Genomic DNA, 16,510 nt, shown 5'->3' on the forward strand with positions numbered 1-16,510 from the left:
CATCGCTGCTCTGCACCTGCCTGGTCAGAGCCTCTCTGAACCTCAGTCAGCTGGTTTCCCTATAAATAGGTGACCAGAACACTTTCCCAAAGCGCCTAGCACGGAGCCTGGCCAGTAATAAGCACTAAATGAAACTCACCTGGTTTTTGGCCACTGCTTGGAGCGTTCATTCATTCATTCTTTATCTATCCATCTGTTCATCTAACAGATATGTACTGAGCACCTCCTACATGTCAGGCCCTGGGGACACGAAGGGCACATGACAAAGCACTGCCTTCAAGGACATTATGCTGTAGGGGCAGCAGGAGTGGTGGCTGTGGTGTGAGAAACAGACGACAAACAAATAAGTCTAAAATGGCAGGAGGGCCGTGGAGAAAACTGAAGCGGGGGAGTTTCTCTCTGTACCTCTCAGGGGGCCTGTAATTCCATCCATTGTAATTATTATAATACTCACTACCGTTTATTCATGCACTGGTCCCAGGGCTCACAGATACCTGGGACCCCCACCCGCTGGGTGCCAGCTGGGTGAGATTCACAGATACGGAAATGGAGGATCAGAGAGGCCCAGTGACTTGCCCAGGGTCACCCAGCTTCTGGCGGGGTGGGGTTGGCAGTGAGGTCTGCTCATTCATTCATCCGTCACACACTATCGTGGGGACTGCAAACAGCGGGAGACAGACAGACACGGGCCCTGCTCCCTCGGGACCCCCCAAGTCTGGCTGGGCAGCCGGAGTCTGGGTCAGCCCCACACACTGGCCTCTGTGTGAGGCTATCGTGTCCTTCAGTGCATCCTGGAGCTCAACGAGGCAAAACGGACTTGGTGGTAATCGTGATCACAGCAGCAGCGGCCAGTGTTTATGGAACACGTACCCCATGCCGGGCGCTGTCCACTCACCAGCCCCTGATGCTGCTAAGCCCATTTCATGGAGGAAGCAACAGAGGCTTAGACAGGTTGACAGGCCTGACATTAGTTACACGGCCAGCCCACTGCCCAGGGCAGCTTTCCTGGTGGTCAGTGAGGAGGGGGAAGTATGGGGACTGGGCAGTCCTAGTCTAACACTGGTGGGCAAGGCCCAGGTCAAGGTCAATGGCAGGGGTCAGCAGTGACCCTTTAGCATCTGGAAGCGTTGGACTGCAACAGCCAGTACCTGGGTCCCGGGGAGCTCAGAAGCTAAGAATAACGGTCCCTCTGTTTCTCGGGGGCCGTGGGTGCGGAGGTGAGGGCCAGCTTGGTGGGGAGGGAAGGCCATGGCCCAGGATGGACTTCACTCTGGTCTAGGAGTGCACCTTGAACTCAAGGGAGTTGTGTGTGTGCCGGGTGCAGCCGCCCTTCTCCCACCCACCTTGGGATGTGCTGGGGGATCCTGGGTAGGAGCAGAAGCCATGTGCATTGCATGCGCTGCTCAGAGGGCTCAGAGATACCTGGGACCTCCGCCTGCTGCATGGTAGAACCTCACACACTTGTCCCCACCCCCACCCCCAGGGAAGAGCCTGGGGGAAGGGCAAGTCTCAGGTGGCGGGCCAGGCTCCGACCCTTCCTCAATTTGCTGCTCTGTTCTGAGTCTGATAAAGGGGATACAGTTTCCCTTTAGCTGCCGGAGGCTGCCAGTGGGGCCGCTGCGCTTTGCAGTCATTTGCTCCCCGGAGAAAGTTCTTGGTCTGAACAGGGTGTCCAGAGGCCACGACTGCAGCTCAGCGCTGCTGCCCACCAGTTGGGTGGCCTGGGTGAACCAGACTTTTCTCCTGGCCTCAGTTTCTTCAACAAATGAAAACTCCTACTCCATACCTCACAGCCTTCTTATAAGGGACCGTTATTACCATCGTCAATAGCAATCGTAATAAATCTAATATTTGGGGTCACTGTCTCATGCCAGGCCCTTTGCTAAATGCTTTACCTTTGTTAATTCTTTCTAGTTCTCTCGACCTCCCTAATTAAAGTGAGCGGTTGTCATCCTATTTTGTAGAAGAGGAACTGGAGCACAGAGCAGTTAGGTGACTCACCCAAGGTCACACAGCCAGAAAGTGGTGGAACAGAGATTTCCTCCCCCATCTTATTCTCTGTATACTCTGCACCTGATGATTCTTTCTCTGATGTCTGTGAGGATCTAATCTCGCTGTCGCCTGGTTCCTCCAGTGTATCCTTTTCTCGTGGGTTTGATTCTCAGTAGTGTGAGCTGGTGCCTGGAGACGGAGGCTCAGGCAGAGGAGGAACTGGTCCAAGTCACGGTCAGTCAGTGGCAGAGCTGGGATTGAATCTGGGCGTATGGGCTCCAGCACCCCCGTATTAACAGGGCCGCCGTGGAATGTCAGGGCCAGGCGTCGGCACAGTGAAGCCGTCGGTCCAGCAGGTGGACAGGCCTACGTGTCTGCAGGGTGTGGATGCGGTGGCCAGGGGTCGGCGTGCAGGTTGCTGGCATCCTAGCAGCCTGGGTGAGGGGCGGCGAAGTGAAGGAGGGACGGGTGAGAAGGTCCACCTGAGTCGGGGTGACGGTGTCCTGAGAGACTTCTCCATCCCTGGGGCCTCTTCCTCTAGGGTGCTTCCCTGACCTGCACCCACCCTGGCTCTGAGAGCGAACGCGCTGAGTGCCTACCCTAGGCACGGGGTCTGGGTTCATCTCCATCCCAGCAGGAGGTGCCGCTCTGGGACCCAGGGAGGCCGGGAGGTTGGGTGGCAGGGCGTATCTGCACCAGGCCTAAGTGACCGCCCCCCACTCTTGCACCCCAGCTACTCAGGACCCTTCCACCCCACTTAACAGCTCAGCACCGCCCTGCAGGGCCCTTGTAAATTCTTAACATGTGGCTCCCAGCCCCCCAGCAGGGCCATCTCCACCTCCACGTAGCTGGGAAGCCCTGCGGGGAAGCGACGCCTCAGCAGCTCCCCAGGCCCCCATTGGCCCTTTGCTCTCCCGTCCCTCCTGCCTGCCCACGAGCAGTCCCTCTCCCCTCCCGCAGCCCTTGTCCCCTCTGTCAGTCGGAGTCCCGAGGATGCAGGTCCCAGCCTTCTCTGGAGATGCTCACAGTCGAGTGAGGGGGCCACGGGGGTCCAGACCTCTAGACAGCAGGTGACACAGCAGCGATAGCAAGGCCACGAGCACAGGAGCTGCTGTGTCAGGCAGGTGCCACGAGCCAGGCAGGGCGCTGAGAGCTTCACATGGACAAACGCTACTCTCTTATCATCCCCATGAGAAAGGGACTATTGCTGTGTCCCCACTTTCCAGCGACGAGACTGAGACACAGGGAGGGGGTGGTGGCGGCTGAAGGTGGCAGAGCTACAGACCGATGTTCTGGGGTTTCAGCCTAGGCCTCTGGCTCCAGAGCCTGGGTGCACTGTGGCGGTCAGAGTGCTGCGTTACAGTTTGCCACCAGGTGCCACGAGTGCTGTGCGTGTGTGCAGCGGGCATGGCCACATCAGCCTGGGGGGAGTGGGTGGCCATCCACAGAGGAATCCCTCTTCTGGTCTCCAGCCTCTCTCCTCCGCTGCCCCGTCGACTCCCCAAGGGCGTTCAGTGACTGGGGATTCAACGGGGATGTGCGTGATGGGGGTGCCTGGGACGGAGCTTTCTCGGAGTGAGGAACGGGCGCTCAGTCAGTCTCTGTGGTGCCCCGACAGTGAGCTCAGCCTCCCTTCCCATCCCAGGACGCCCTGGACCTGAGCCCAGCCTTTCCACTCTTGTCCCCGCAGGGAGCCGGGAGGCCGCCTTCACCTACGCCATCATCGCAGCCGGCGTGGCCCACGCCATCACTGCTGCCTGCACCCAGGGCAACCTGAGCGACTGCGGCTGCGACAAGGAGAAGCAAGGCCAGTACCACCGGGACGAGGGCTGGAAGTGGGGTGGCTGCTCTGCCGACATCCGCTACGGCATCGGCTTCGCCAAGGTCTTTGTGGATGCCCGGGAGATCAAGCAGAATGCCCGGACTCTCATGAACTTACACAATAACGAGGCAGGCCGAAAGGTAGGCAGCTAGGGAGGGGAGCCGGGCGGCTCTTGCAGAGATGCTGCAAAATGGCTTATTCATAACAACTGGTGTTGGGTGTCTGGCGATGGGCCACAGGGCTCTGCCCGTAGCCTCATTCTGCTTGCATCTGTTGTCGATTTGCTGCTGGTCAGGATTTCTGTGTGGCATGACACTTGTCAGTTACTGACAAGGTTGAATAATCGAATCTCTGTTTAAACATTGGATGTAACTCAGCAAGATGGAAAGAGGGACGGATGTGAACTGTCATCCTCGGGCCCACAAAATCAGCTGTACAAAACTCTGATTGTGGGGAGGAGTTGAGGTGAGTGCAGTAGGAGTCATTGCTGTAGGGCAGATGCCAGGGTTGGTGACGTATCCTTGGTCACCTTAACCAAGATCTGGAGCTCAAAATAATGGAGGTGACCATTCCCTCTTCACCGCCTCCTCAGATCCTCCTAGATTCTGGGCTCAGCTTGGAAGAGAGTCCAGGCTGTGCCAGGATGTTTCTAATGGAGGTGACTGGCTTTCAAAGGGGATGGGCACCCTATCCCATGAGGCAAGGGAGCAGACAGGTTTGCCGGCAGAGTACAGTGAGGGCCTATGGGGTGGGGCTGTCACAGGAGGGTGGATCCTGCCTGTGTGAGGACCCGCAGGCCCCGGAGGTACTGGGCAAGGAGGGGCTCTGATGGGCCAGGCCAGACAGGGAGGGAGGGCTCCATGCCGCCGGGGTGGAGGACGGACCACTGCAGTGACAGGGTGTGTGTGGGCACCACTGGGGGGGCCAGGCAGGAGCAGCGGTGAAGAGAATGGGGGAAACCGTGCCCAGGGCTGTAGAGACCAAGGAACACAGGCCCCATCCGTGGGGCCCCCAGCTTGGCTCCAGCCCGTGGAGGCTGTGCGGGAATGCCGGCCCAGGGTGGCCTCATCCTCTGGTTTTAGACCCAGATTTTCATGCACAAGCACTTATTTTTTTAGGCGTTGGCATTTAAAATTGGTCGTCACCAGTGACTCTTAAAAAATGTAGAAAAAGGAAAAAAGAAAGAGGATTGCTATAGGAGCTCAAACACACACATGCTGGCTAAGGGTGGGCCTCGAGCTGCCCATTTGGGTGCCAGCTGACCTGGTTTGGCTAGAACATGTCCGTGGGCCAGCAGTCCTCTCGCTCAGTCCTGTGCATGAAACAGGACAAGCTGAGTTCCCTGTGCTTCTCACAGCGTCCCTGTGAACGGTGGCCTCATTATCCCATTTTGCAGGTGAAGAGATGGAGGAACAGGGGGATTGTCACGTGCTAATCGGGAGCAAAGCCAGGATGTGAAGCCTGGCGTCTGGTTCTCGGGTTGGTGTCCTTTGCACAGTGCGGGCTGGCGGTGGGCTGCCTGGGTTCAGATCCGAGCTCTGTTGCTCGCTTCTTCCTGGGAAGGAAGCAGAGATGGCAGGAGTGTCCTCGCGGGGAGAAGGCAGGAGAGCCCTTCCCCAGGGCTGGCACACAGCTGGTCCTCAGCACAGGGTGGGTGTGACCCCAGACCGAGGGAGGGAGCTGTCTGGTAAGTGGTGTTGGGGGGTGGCTTGCCCACCCGTGTACAGACGAATGGGAGGCACCAGGAGCCCTTCCTCCTGCCTTGGGATTCCCTCCCTCCCTCCCTCCCTCCCTCCTCTGCAGTCTCCGGGCACATCTGGTGTGTCAGAGCCTCCCAGGCGGCCACGGTGAGTCACGCAGCAGGCTGCTCACCTGGTCTGTCCTAGGATGATGGCCGGGGTAGATTGCAAGGCCCTGCCGGCCCTGCCCTGTGCTGGAAGCTCCTGCTCAGGGCGGCACATTCCTCCAGGGTTCTCAGCTCTTCATCCCTCCCGATTTCTACGGTCAGATCACTTCCTAGGGCTGAGGTCATAGGTCATGGGGTCCCTCCTGGCCTTGAAGCTCTCATCCCTGGGAGTGGACAGGAGAGGGACAAGTGGCTTCCGTCTCCCCCTGTTTCCTCCTGTGTGGCTACCTGGTCCAGCCACAGTGAGAATGAGGGGAGAGAGCGCTCAGCTGGGGGAAGGAAGGTCCCACGCACATCAGGCGGAAGAGGGTTTCTTTTTTGGATTTCCTTCCCATTTAGGTCACCTCAGAGCACTGAGTAGAGTTCCCTGTGCTATACATCTGTTTTATACGTAGTAGTGTATATATGTCAATCCTAATCTCCCAGTTCATCCCACCCCCCTTCCCCCCTTGGGGTCCATACATTTGTTCTCTACATCTGTGTGTCTATTTCCGCTTTGTGAATAAGTTCATCTGTACCATTTTTCTAGATTCCGCGTATAAGCGATATTATATGATATTTGTTTTTCTCTTTCTGACTTACTTCACTCTGTATGACAGTCTCTAGGTCCATCCACGTCTCTGCAGATGACCCAATTTCATTCCTTTTTATGGCTGAGTAATATTCCATTGTATATATGTACCGCATCTTCTTTATCCATTCGTCTCTTGATGGACATTTAGGTTGCTTCCATGTCCTGGCTATTGTAAATAGTGCTGCAGTGAACATTGGGGTGCATGTGTCTTTTTGAATTATGGTTTTCTCCAGGTATATGCCCAAGAGTGGCCTTGCTGGGTCATATGGTAGTTCTATTTATTTATTTTATTTTATTTTATTTTTAGCTGTGTTGGGTCTTCGTTGCTGCGCGCGGGCTTTCTCTAGTTGCGGTGACCAGGGGCTACTCTTTGTTGCAGTGCACGGGCTTCTCACTGTGGTGGCTTCTCTTGTTGTGGAACATGGGCTCTAGCTATCTGGGCTTCAGTAGCTGTGGCCCTCAGGCTCAGTAGCTGTGGCTGGTGGGCTCTAAAGCGCAGGCTCAGTAGTTGTGGTGCATGGGCTTCGTTGCTCCGCGGCATGTGGGCTCTTCCTGGACCAGGGCTTGAACCCGTGTCCCCTGCATTGGCAGGCGGATCCTCAACAGCTGCACCACCAAGGAAGCCCTGGTAGTTCTTTTTTTTTTTTTTTTTTTTTAAGGACCTTCCATACTGTTCTCCATAGTGGCTGTACCGATTTACATTCCCACCAACAGTAGGAGGGTTCCCTTCTCTCCACATGGGAGAGGGTTTCCTGAGCCACCAGCGCCAGCAGGCTTGAGGCTGTGCTTGCTTTTCAGGGCAGCTCTGGGGTGATGCAGATGATGGGACCATCATATGTTGTAAGGTCAACCTCAGGGGCCTTTTTGGAGTAGGTGGACCCCACCTACTCCAAGGTTTGGCTTGGCAGAGGAGAGAGGTAGGGGCAACCCAGGTAGTGGCCAAAGGCCCAGAGGAGGGGCTTGGGGCCAGTCCAGGGGCCCAGACTGGCTGGTCTGTGAGCCCCTGAAGGGGTGGCTGCAGCCAGAGGGCTGCAAGGTCACCTTCCAGGCCAGGGAGTGAGAGCCGTGTTTTCCCCTCAGGGCTGCCCTGTCCTTACGGCTTGAGTTCCAGCTCCGATATCCCCTCTTCAGAGAGACTTCCTTCTCAACCCCTTCCTAGCCTTTCCCCTCCCCAGATCATAAGCTTGTTAAGGACAGAGACCTCATGCATCACATTCACAGCTGCACCCCAGGGCCTGGTGTATAGAGGCGCTCTATGTACGTGCGGAGTGAATGGTTGAGTCCCCTACGGTCACTGGGGAGCCACTGATGGTTCTGGAGCAGCGGGTCAGAAGTCTCAGAGACTGACTCCAGGGCAGCAGAGCGAGGCCTTGGGCGGTGTCAGGAACGGGGTGTGGGCATCCTTGGTGGGGTGCGCAGGTTGGGCCTCACTTGACACTTCTGAGCAGGAATGGTTTTCCCAGCTCAGGGTGCCCCCTGCACTCCCACCATCCCCTGCTGCCTAGCTCCACTCTGGTTCAGGAGGACGCTTGAGGGTCACCTCCTGGAAGGGCAGTTCAGCCAGGCACTGTATGTTTTCCAGAGCCAAGAGGTAGAATTTGGGACTCCCCAGTGGACACAGGAAAGGCCTGATTAACCACCAGTCCAGCCCCTTTGTGGTTTGGGGGTGCAAACAGAGGCCCAGAAAGGATCCCGACTGGCCCTCAGCTATGCAAGGCAGTGGCCACACCCCTTGGCCAGGGCACGGCAGGAAGGTGGTCTCCCAGCCTAGCCCCTCGCTCCCAGACGTGGGGCACCCCAAGGGCCCAGACACAGATCCGAGCGGCCAGGAGCAGGGCAGCCGCCTAGCCTGGGGAAGGTAAGGCTCAGTGTGTATCATCTCTGGGTTCCATCCCTTCTGGGGGCCTCAGTTTCCTCATCTGTCAAATGGCACTATGATCCTTGGTCTGTTCTGGATCCCAGGTGCTAGTCAGGGCCAGGCGAGGGCACACACTGGAGACCCCCAGGATCCTGCGGCCTGCCATTTATTCAAAGGCACGGGACCCCATTCCAGAAACTCTGCCCACAACAGGCTTCCGTGGGCCCCATGCACAGTGGAGCTGGAACCGGCAGGAGAGGGGCCAGCCCGCAGCCGCCCCTGGCTGAGCGTCTCGGGAAGGATCACAGATGTGTTTATCACCGGCTCCCTCCTCCTGCTGTGAGAAGACAAGACTCAACCTGACCACAGGCTCTGGGGCTTGTTGGCAGCTGGTGCGAGAGAAAAGGGGGAGGGGGAGGTGGGGAAGGGGTGCGTGTCCCAGAGCCGAGGTGGTGGCCCGCTGAGTGAGCCGAGGTGGTGGCCCACTGAGTGAGCGGAGATTCAGGGCTTGTCCTCCGGGCGGCCCTTGGGGTGGCAGGGTGCCCCCGACTCAGCTGGCAGATCAAGAGGAATAATGCCGCGGGGGGGGCACCTGCCCTCACAGGTCTCCGGTTTGGGTCCGGCCCAGGCAGAGCCAGGGTTTCACCTGCAGATGTGGCCGCAGGGCTGGGGGTGTCTGTGCCCTGCCTCCCCCCGGCACTGTCTTGTGCAATTGTGTGGTCTGCAGGGTTGAATCAGAGGGGGTCACAGTAGAAGACAGGAATGGGGGAAGCCAACAGGTCCTTTGGGGACGTGATTTTTGAATCAGAGTCTATCTCTATTGGAATTTTAGGGCCATGGTATTTTGGCATTGAAATCACAGACGGTTCAGGTTGGGACTGTAGAATGTTAGGTTTACACCCTCACATGGGGGGCTTGGAATCAGGATCTTTGGTTGGGAGGGAGAGAGGCGTCAGAAGCGGTGGGTTGAAATCTTTTTGTTTTTTTTTTAAGTATAGGTACATTTTAATGAAGTCATTTTTTTTTAGATTAACTTGAGTTAATCTAAATTTTAAATTTGCAATTTAAGAAACAAACAAAAAATGATTCACAAGAAATTTGCACTGGAGTAACTTTGAATTGTATTTCTTATTAACGGTTGAAGGTATAGCTCATAGTTGGTGGTAGTGCGAAGGAGCCAATAAGAAAACTTTAAATTGCTGTTTGAAATCTTTGTTTTTTTAAAAAATTGTATTTATTTTTGGCTGCATTGGGTCTTGGTTGCTGCGTGCGGGCTTTCTCTAGTTGCTGTGAGCGGGGGCTACTCTTCGTTGCGGTGCGTGGGCTTCTCATTGTGGTGGCTTCTCTTGTTGTGGAGCACAGGCTCTAGATGCGTGGGCTTCAGTAGTTGCGGTACGCGGGCTCAGTAGTTGTGGCTCGTGGGCTCTAGAGTGCAGGCTCAGTAGTTGTGGCGCATGGGCTTAGTTGCTCCGTGGCATGTGGGATCTTCCTGGACCAGGGCTTGAACCTGTGTCCCCTGCATTGGTGGGAGGATTCCTAACCACTGCGCCACCAGGGAAGCCCCGGGTTGAAATCTTTGGATGGTGGAATCTTTGTGGCTTTGAATCGTTTCTTTCCCACCTTTGGGGCAGTGAGGATATGAACTCACCGTGCTTCTTGCCCTCAAGGGGCTCTGTCTGGTGACAGAGGCATTTAAGAGGAGCAAAAATGATGATTCAGGGCTAAACACCGCAGGAGAAATGCAACACAGAAGGTGCGTAAGAGCTCATAGGAGGGTACGGTTTCTTCTCGGAGGAGTCTGGACACTTTTGGGGCAAGAAGAAGGGACCCTTTAGTAGGGCTTTGAAGGATAAGTAGGAGTCCACCAGGTGGACAAGGCAGGTGGGGGGGAGGGCAGTTCAGGGAGAAGTAACGGCATCTATAAAAGCATGAAGTCCTGAAAAGGCATGATTAGGTGGGGGCGGACTGCGTGCATCTGGGGAGAGGGGATGATGGGTGATGAGACTGCAGAGGTGGTTGGGGTCAAGTGCAGGGCCTTGCCTGCCAGGGTGGCAGCTGGTGCCCCACCCAGCAGGGACCACGGGTAGGCAGGAGGGATAGCTGTTTTGGAGCAGAAGAGGCAGGACCCGCCTTGGGTTGCACTTGGGGTGGATAGGTGGGCGCTCTACCTCACTGGGGTCAGGCACTGGGGCGTGTGGAGTCTGGACTTGAGGGGAGATGATTATTAGGGTGCTTTTGGGCATGTGAGTGGGAGAGCCTGTGGGCATCACATGGAGATGCCCAGGGGCCACTGGTGCCTGGAGAGAGGTCTTGGTTGGAGCCACTTCCTGGCAGCCACCAACGCGAGGCAGTTGCCAAAGCCCTGGCATTTGGCAGGATTGGCCAGCAGGAAGATTCTAGTGGGAAAGCCCAGAGCCGGCCACAGCCCTGAGGAAATGGGCACTGGGGCAGGAGGGCTATGGGACACAGAAGAGCAGACAGGGAGGTGGGTCCTTGTAGATGCATCCCTGAGCACTGAGCTCAGAGCCCCCTTCTGCTGCATCCTGGCTCTGGAAGCTGGGCTGCGGGGCCGGGGGTCCGGGCTCTCCGCGCCTCGCTGATGCTACTGCACCGGGCCGGGGGTGCCGTCGAGGCCTTGCCGGCCACTGAGGGCAAAGTGTGCTGGGAGCTCTGGGGGCCCCAGGGAGGGAGGGGGCCTCCACAACCCCTTCCTGGGAGCGTGGTGACTGAGCCCAAGAGAGGCAGCCCTGGGGATGGGGGCCCAGCTGGGACGGGGCTGGCCCCTGCTGGAATGTGCTCCAAGGGAGGTGAGCTCAGGGGGATGGAATTCCACCCAAACGAGAGTCACCTCCCAGTCCCTGCCCAGCCTCTGCGCGCGGAGGGTGCTGGTCTTGTCCCTTCCTGCCCTGCCCTGTCTGGTCTGGGTGCTCCTGGGAGCTGGATTTCCACCCTGCCCTGGCTGCAGGCAGGCCTGTGAGTCAGGGGACACCAGGGACCTGGCCTCTGGCAGCTGGGGCGGGGCCCCGATAAGGCTTGCTCAGCTATGCTCTCCTCTGCTGTCCCGAGGGCCACTTGCATATTTGACCGGATAGAATGGTCAGTGGTGGCACGTTGAGGGCCCGAGGAGCCAGGCCCTGCCTGGCCTGAAGCCAGCTGACCAGGCCGGGCTGTGAGGAGGCCTCCGCAGGCCGCCGTGCCCTCCCTTCCTGCTCCAGCTCTGGTGCAGGTGTGGGTTCTTCCCTTCCCAGATGCAAAGGCTTCCAGCTGGAACTTGAGGGACTTGGACCAGGGGTGGCCTTGGGCAGATCCCGGCCCTCCAGGGCCTCAGTTTCTCCCATGGTGGGACCTCGTGTCTCAGAAGGGTCTTCTAGTTCTGACATGTGGGGGTAGGGAATACAGGGTTCTTAGGACCACTGGACACCAACTATGTCTCCAGCCACACGCTCCTGGAGTCCGCCAAGCTTGTTGCTGCCTCAGGGCCTTTGCACATGCTGTTTCCCCTGTCTGGAAGGCCCTTCCCTCAGTTGTTTGCATAACTAGTTCCTGCTGTTCCTTCAGGTCTCTGCTCAGACGTTGCCCTCCCGGGGAAGCCCTCTCTCACTTTCTGACTTTCCTCCCCTTTCTCCACCTCGGCTCTGTCTGTACACTGTCTTGCTTTATTTTCTCTATAACACTTAACACCATATGAAACGATTTTATTTGCACAGTTCTTTACGTCTTTATTCCCTCTGTCCTCCCACTACAATGTCAGTACCACGAGGGTAGGGGTGGCCTGAGTTTACAGCTGTATCCCCTGTGCCTAGAACAGTGCCTGGCACATAGTAAGTATTCAAGAAATATTTGTTGAGTGAATGAATGACGTGACAGGTGTCTCCTCTTACCTGGGGCAATTTCCCAGGAGTAGGGTTGCCAGATAAAAAACAGGACTCCCAGTTAAACTTGAGATAACAAATATTTTTTAGTACAAGTATGTCCCAAATATTGTGTGGAGCATACTTATAGCAAAACTTTATTCATTATTTATCTCAAATTAAAACTTAAATGGGTTTCTGGCACTTTTTTTTTTTTTTTTTTTTTTTGGTGATATGTGGGCCTCTCACTGTTGTGGCCTCTCCCGTGGTGGAGCACAGGCTCCGGACGCACAGGCTCAGCGGCCATGGCTCACGGGCCCAGCCGCTCTGCGGCATGTGGGATCTTCCTGGACTGGGGCACGAACCCGTGTCCCCTGCATCAGCAGGCGGACTCTCAACCACTGCGCCACCAGGGAAGCCCCGGTTTCTTGCACTTTTAAATTCAAATTTTTATGTTGAGATATTGTCAACTCATGTGCAGTTGCAAGAATTCAGAAAGATCCTATGTGCCCTTGGCCCGGTTTTCCCCAACAGCTCGTAAAATTATATAGTATCCCAACCGGGTATTGATATCAGTATAGTCACGACACAGAACATTCCACTGTGAGGATTCCTGTGCTACCCTTTTGGAGCCAGATCTCCTTCCCTCCCTCCTTTATCCCCTCCTAATCCCTGGCAGCCACTAATCTGTTCTCTATTTCTACAGTTTTATCATTTCAAGATTGTTATATAGATGGAATGGTACGGTGTGTAATCTGTTGGGATTGGCTTTTTTCACTCAGCATAAGCCCCTCAAGATTCATTCAACTTGTTGCATTTATGAATAGTTTGTTCCTTTTTATTGCCGAGTGGTGTTTCACAGCATGGAACCGTTCATCTGTTAAAAGGCCGCCTGGGTTGTTTCCAGTTTGGGGCTATGACAGATAGGCTGCTGTGAACAGTTTTGGTGTGAACGCAGGGTTCCATTTCTCTGGGCTAGATGCCCAAGAGTGTAACTGCTGGATCATACGGTAGTTGTACGTTTAGCCTTGTAAGAAAGGGCTAAACTTTTCCAGAGTGGTTGTGCCGTCTTACATTACCACCAGAAATGTGCAAGGGGTCCTGTTTTGCTGCATCCCCTCCAGCGTTGACGGTCACCACTGTTTTTTGGTTTTGCCGTTCTGAGAGGTGTGTGCAACATCTCACTGTGATTTTAATGACTGTTTCCCTAACAGCTAGTGATGTGGACCGTCTTTCCACGTGCGTATTTGCCGTCTGTACGTCCTCTTCAGTGGAATGTCTGTTCGTGTCTTTTGCCCATTTTCTAATTAGATTAGGTTTTTACTGTTGAGTTTTGAGATTTCTTTGTATGTTCTGGATCCTAGTCTTCTGTCAGACACGTGGTTTGCAGTTTTTTCCTCCCAATTTATAACTTGTCTTTTCCTCCTCTTCATAGGCTCTTTTGCAGAGCAAAACTTTTTAACTTTGATAAGGTCCAATTTATCAGTTCTTCCTTTTACGGATAGTGCTTTTGTGCTAAGAGCTGTTTGCTGAGCCCTGGGTCCTGAAGATTTTGCCCTGTGTTTTTTTCTAAAAGCCTTGTAGCTTTACATGTAAGTCTTTTGTTTTTTAAAATTAATTAATTTTAAATCGACCAACTAAGGTTTGTTTCTTTTTTAAATTGAAATTTTTAGTTCGCAAATTTGATTTTTTTTTTTTTTCTTATTTTCCTTGGCCGCACCTCATAGCATGCAGAACTTTCCTCACCAGGGATCGAACCCATGCTCCCTGCAGTGGAAGTGCAGAGTCATAACCACTGGACCACCAGGGAAGCCCCTTGAAATTGATTTTTAAAATGTATTTATTTTTTATTATAGTAAAATACCCATAACATAAAACTTACCATGCCACCCATTTTTAAGTGTCTGGTTCAGTGGCCTTAAGGACATTCACACTGTTGTGCAGCCGTCACCACCATCCATCCCCAGAACTTTCTCATCTTCCCAAAGTGAAACTGTCGCCATTAACCACTAACTCTCCTCCGCCCTCCTCAGGCCCTGGCAGCCACCGTCCACTTTCTGTGTCTATGAATCTGACTGCTCTAGGGGCCTCATGTGAGTAGGATCAGACAGTGTCTGTCCTTTTGTGGCTGGTTTATTTCACTGAGCAGAATGTCTTCAAGGTTCCATGATCCATTTTGAATTAACTTTTATATAAGGTGCATATATTAGGTCAGGGTTATCGTTTTGTCTGTTTATGTTCTCAGCCTGGCAACCCCTGCCCAGCCCCTGCTGCCCCGTGGAGGAGGCTGGTCTCCAGACAGTACTGAGAAAAATCGTTTCAGAACCAGACTCCCTTCCTTGGGCCCATTTAATAGATGAGAGACTGACACCACCACGGAGGCCCTGCCAAGGCCACACACAGCAAGGGGGGCGGGGCAGGATTCACACGCAGCAAGGGGGGCGGGGCAGGATTCACACGCAGCAAGGGGGGCGGGGCAGGATTCACACCCAGGGCCTGGCTCCCAGGTCCTCCTGCCCCCTCCTCCCCTCATGACTGGCCGGGGCAGGTGGGGCTGGGCGGGGCTGACGTGTCCACTGGGGAATGCCCACTGGGATGACCAGGCCGGGATGTGCAGGCCTGGAGGAAAAAGTCAGACAGGTCCGGAGCGGAAGCCACTGAGGAGGGGCTGGAGGGGAACCAACTCGGGCCCGGGTGGAGGACGCCCACGAGGCCTGAGGGTTTTTTTCCAGTTTTCTCCGATGACACAGCGAGGGCAGGGCCCAGCCAGGTCCGGTGGGCGATGCTGCCATGATAGCAGTGGATGGTGCCGGGGGAGGGAGGGGATGAGATGGGGGGAGCCGGGGCGGTGTAGGAGCAGCCCTTCTCACAGAGAAGGGAAACGTCTGTGGGTCCCCAGCCTCGTGAGGCCTGGTCCTCAGCACCCCACTTTGCTCTGGGCTACTGAGACCCCCTCCCCACCCCAGTCTGGGTGGGCGTGGGCGGCCTGGGGCAGGCCCAGAGGGGGCGGCTGGACACACCAGCCTGGGAGGGGCTCGGGAACTCAGCCCGGAGAGGGCCACCTCGGGGGGCTGTCACTGTCCTGCAGTCAGTGAAGGGCTGGGGGCGGGGGCGGTGGGAGGGCGGCAGGCAGGACCAGGACCATGGAGTAGAGGAATGTGGGAAGATGCAGGTTGCAGCTGTGATGAGAAAAATGGGATAAGCCGGAGGGCAGGTGCCTGTTTGATGGGAGAATGTAGACGATGGGGTACATACTGACTTAACCTCCACGAGTCCTGTGAGGCTGACGTTCTCCGTTGTTCTCTCCATTTTACAAATGGGAAAACGGAGGCCCAGAGAGGTAAAGAAATTTGCCCAAGGCCACACAGCTGGCAGGTGCTGCCCTACGGTCTGAATCCAAGTAGTCTGGCTCCAGACCCAGTTCTTAACCTCTGAACTGTTTCACCAGCCCTGGGGCTTCTTGGACTCAGATATGTTTATCCTCAGACCCAGTTCTCACATCCTGCCATTCCAAAATGTTGTCCTAAGATTCTCCAATCCCCTGTTTGGGGCAACTTGGAGACTCTGGGGTCCCCAGCCCCCAAAAGGCCCCAGTGTCTGGTGGTTTGGGGACTGTAGATTATTCTGGCACTGTTCGTGCTCCCCGCTGCTGGTCGCTGCGGCCCTGGGACGGTCCTTGGGCCACTGTCGTCTGCCTGAGAGAGGCCTCTTGCAGGCCAGGAGGGAGCTTGGCCACGTGGAGAAGAAGATTCTGCTCATTGCCCCTCCCCAGCAGGAGAGGGGGCCTGGACCGCCATGGGGGGCGCAGGGGCTGGGCAAGGAGGTGCCCAGGAGTGCCCACACTGTGCAGAGACCTGGCACACCTCCTGCTGTCACGGGTTTTCTGGGCTGGCTCAGCCTAGGGAAGGCAGTGGGGGACCCACATCCTGTCCCCCTGCTGGATCCTCTCATCCTTCCGGGCAGGCGTGAGAGACACCTCGCCATCTCCCAGAGCCCAGCCTGGAGCCTGGCACCCAGTGGGTGCTCTCAGCGACGTGGCGTGACGTGAGTGCGAGGCTGGCATCCAGAAGGGGACTTAGAGGATTGGCAGGCCTGGGGGTTGGGAGTGCGTGTCCTCTGCCTTCCTGAGCACGGCTGTGCAGTGGATGGGGATGGACTGAGGATGGCTTGTCCCGGTGTGGGAGGCGGCCTCCGGAGACCATTCCCGGCTTCCCTGCTTCTCAGCTGTGTGGCCTTGGGCATGTTCACTTGCCTCTCTGCGCCACAGTTTCTCCATCTGTAAAGCAGGGACAGTGATCGCTTTGTAGAGTGTTGTGAGGGTTAAAAGATTAAATGCATTTAAAGTGCTTGCAGCTCTGCTGTCCTGTGTGGTGGCCACAGGCCACGTGGGGCTATTTAGATTAAATTAATCACAGATGAATAAGATTGAGTATTCACCCCCTCAGTCCTCACGTCCAGTGCTGGGTAGCCACGTGGCTCGTGACTTGCTGCAGGAAGGTCCGGTGGA

The 16,510-nt window shown here is 55.7% G+C and overlaps 1 protein-coding gene across 2 annotated transcripts in view; it reads left to right on the plus strand.

Annotated features, from left to right (window-relative positions):
• WNT7A (Wnt family member 7A) overlaps nt 1-16,510 on the plus strand; it is a gene marked incomplete at both ends in the record, with an annotated part of 67,328 nt that overhangs the window by 19,489 nt on the left and 31,329 nt on the right. Inside the window, one exon of one of the 2 annotated variants that reach the window (XM_079934543.1) lies at nt 3,683-3,954. In XM_079934543.1, the coding sequence (XP_079790669.1) occupies nt 3,683-3,954 (272 nt within the window). The remainder of the gene's footprint in view (nt 1-3,682; nt 3,955-16,510) is intronic. The other variant, XM_079934544.1, reaches the window with a different exon arrangement.

The sequence above is a fragment of the Stenella coeruleoalba genome (genome assembly GCF_951394435.1).
Source record: "Stenella coeruleoalba genome assembly, chromosome: 10".
Classification (NCBI taxonomy): Eukaryota; Metazoa; Chordata; class Mammalia; order Artiodactyla; family Delphinidae; genus Stenella; species Stenella coeruleoalba.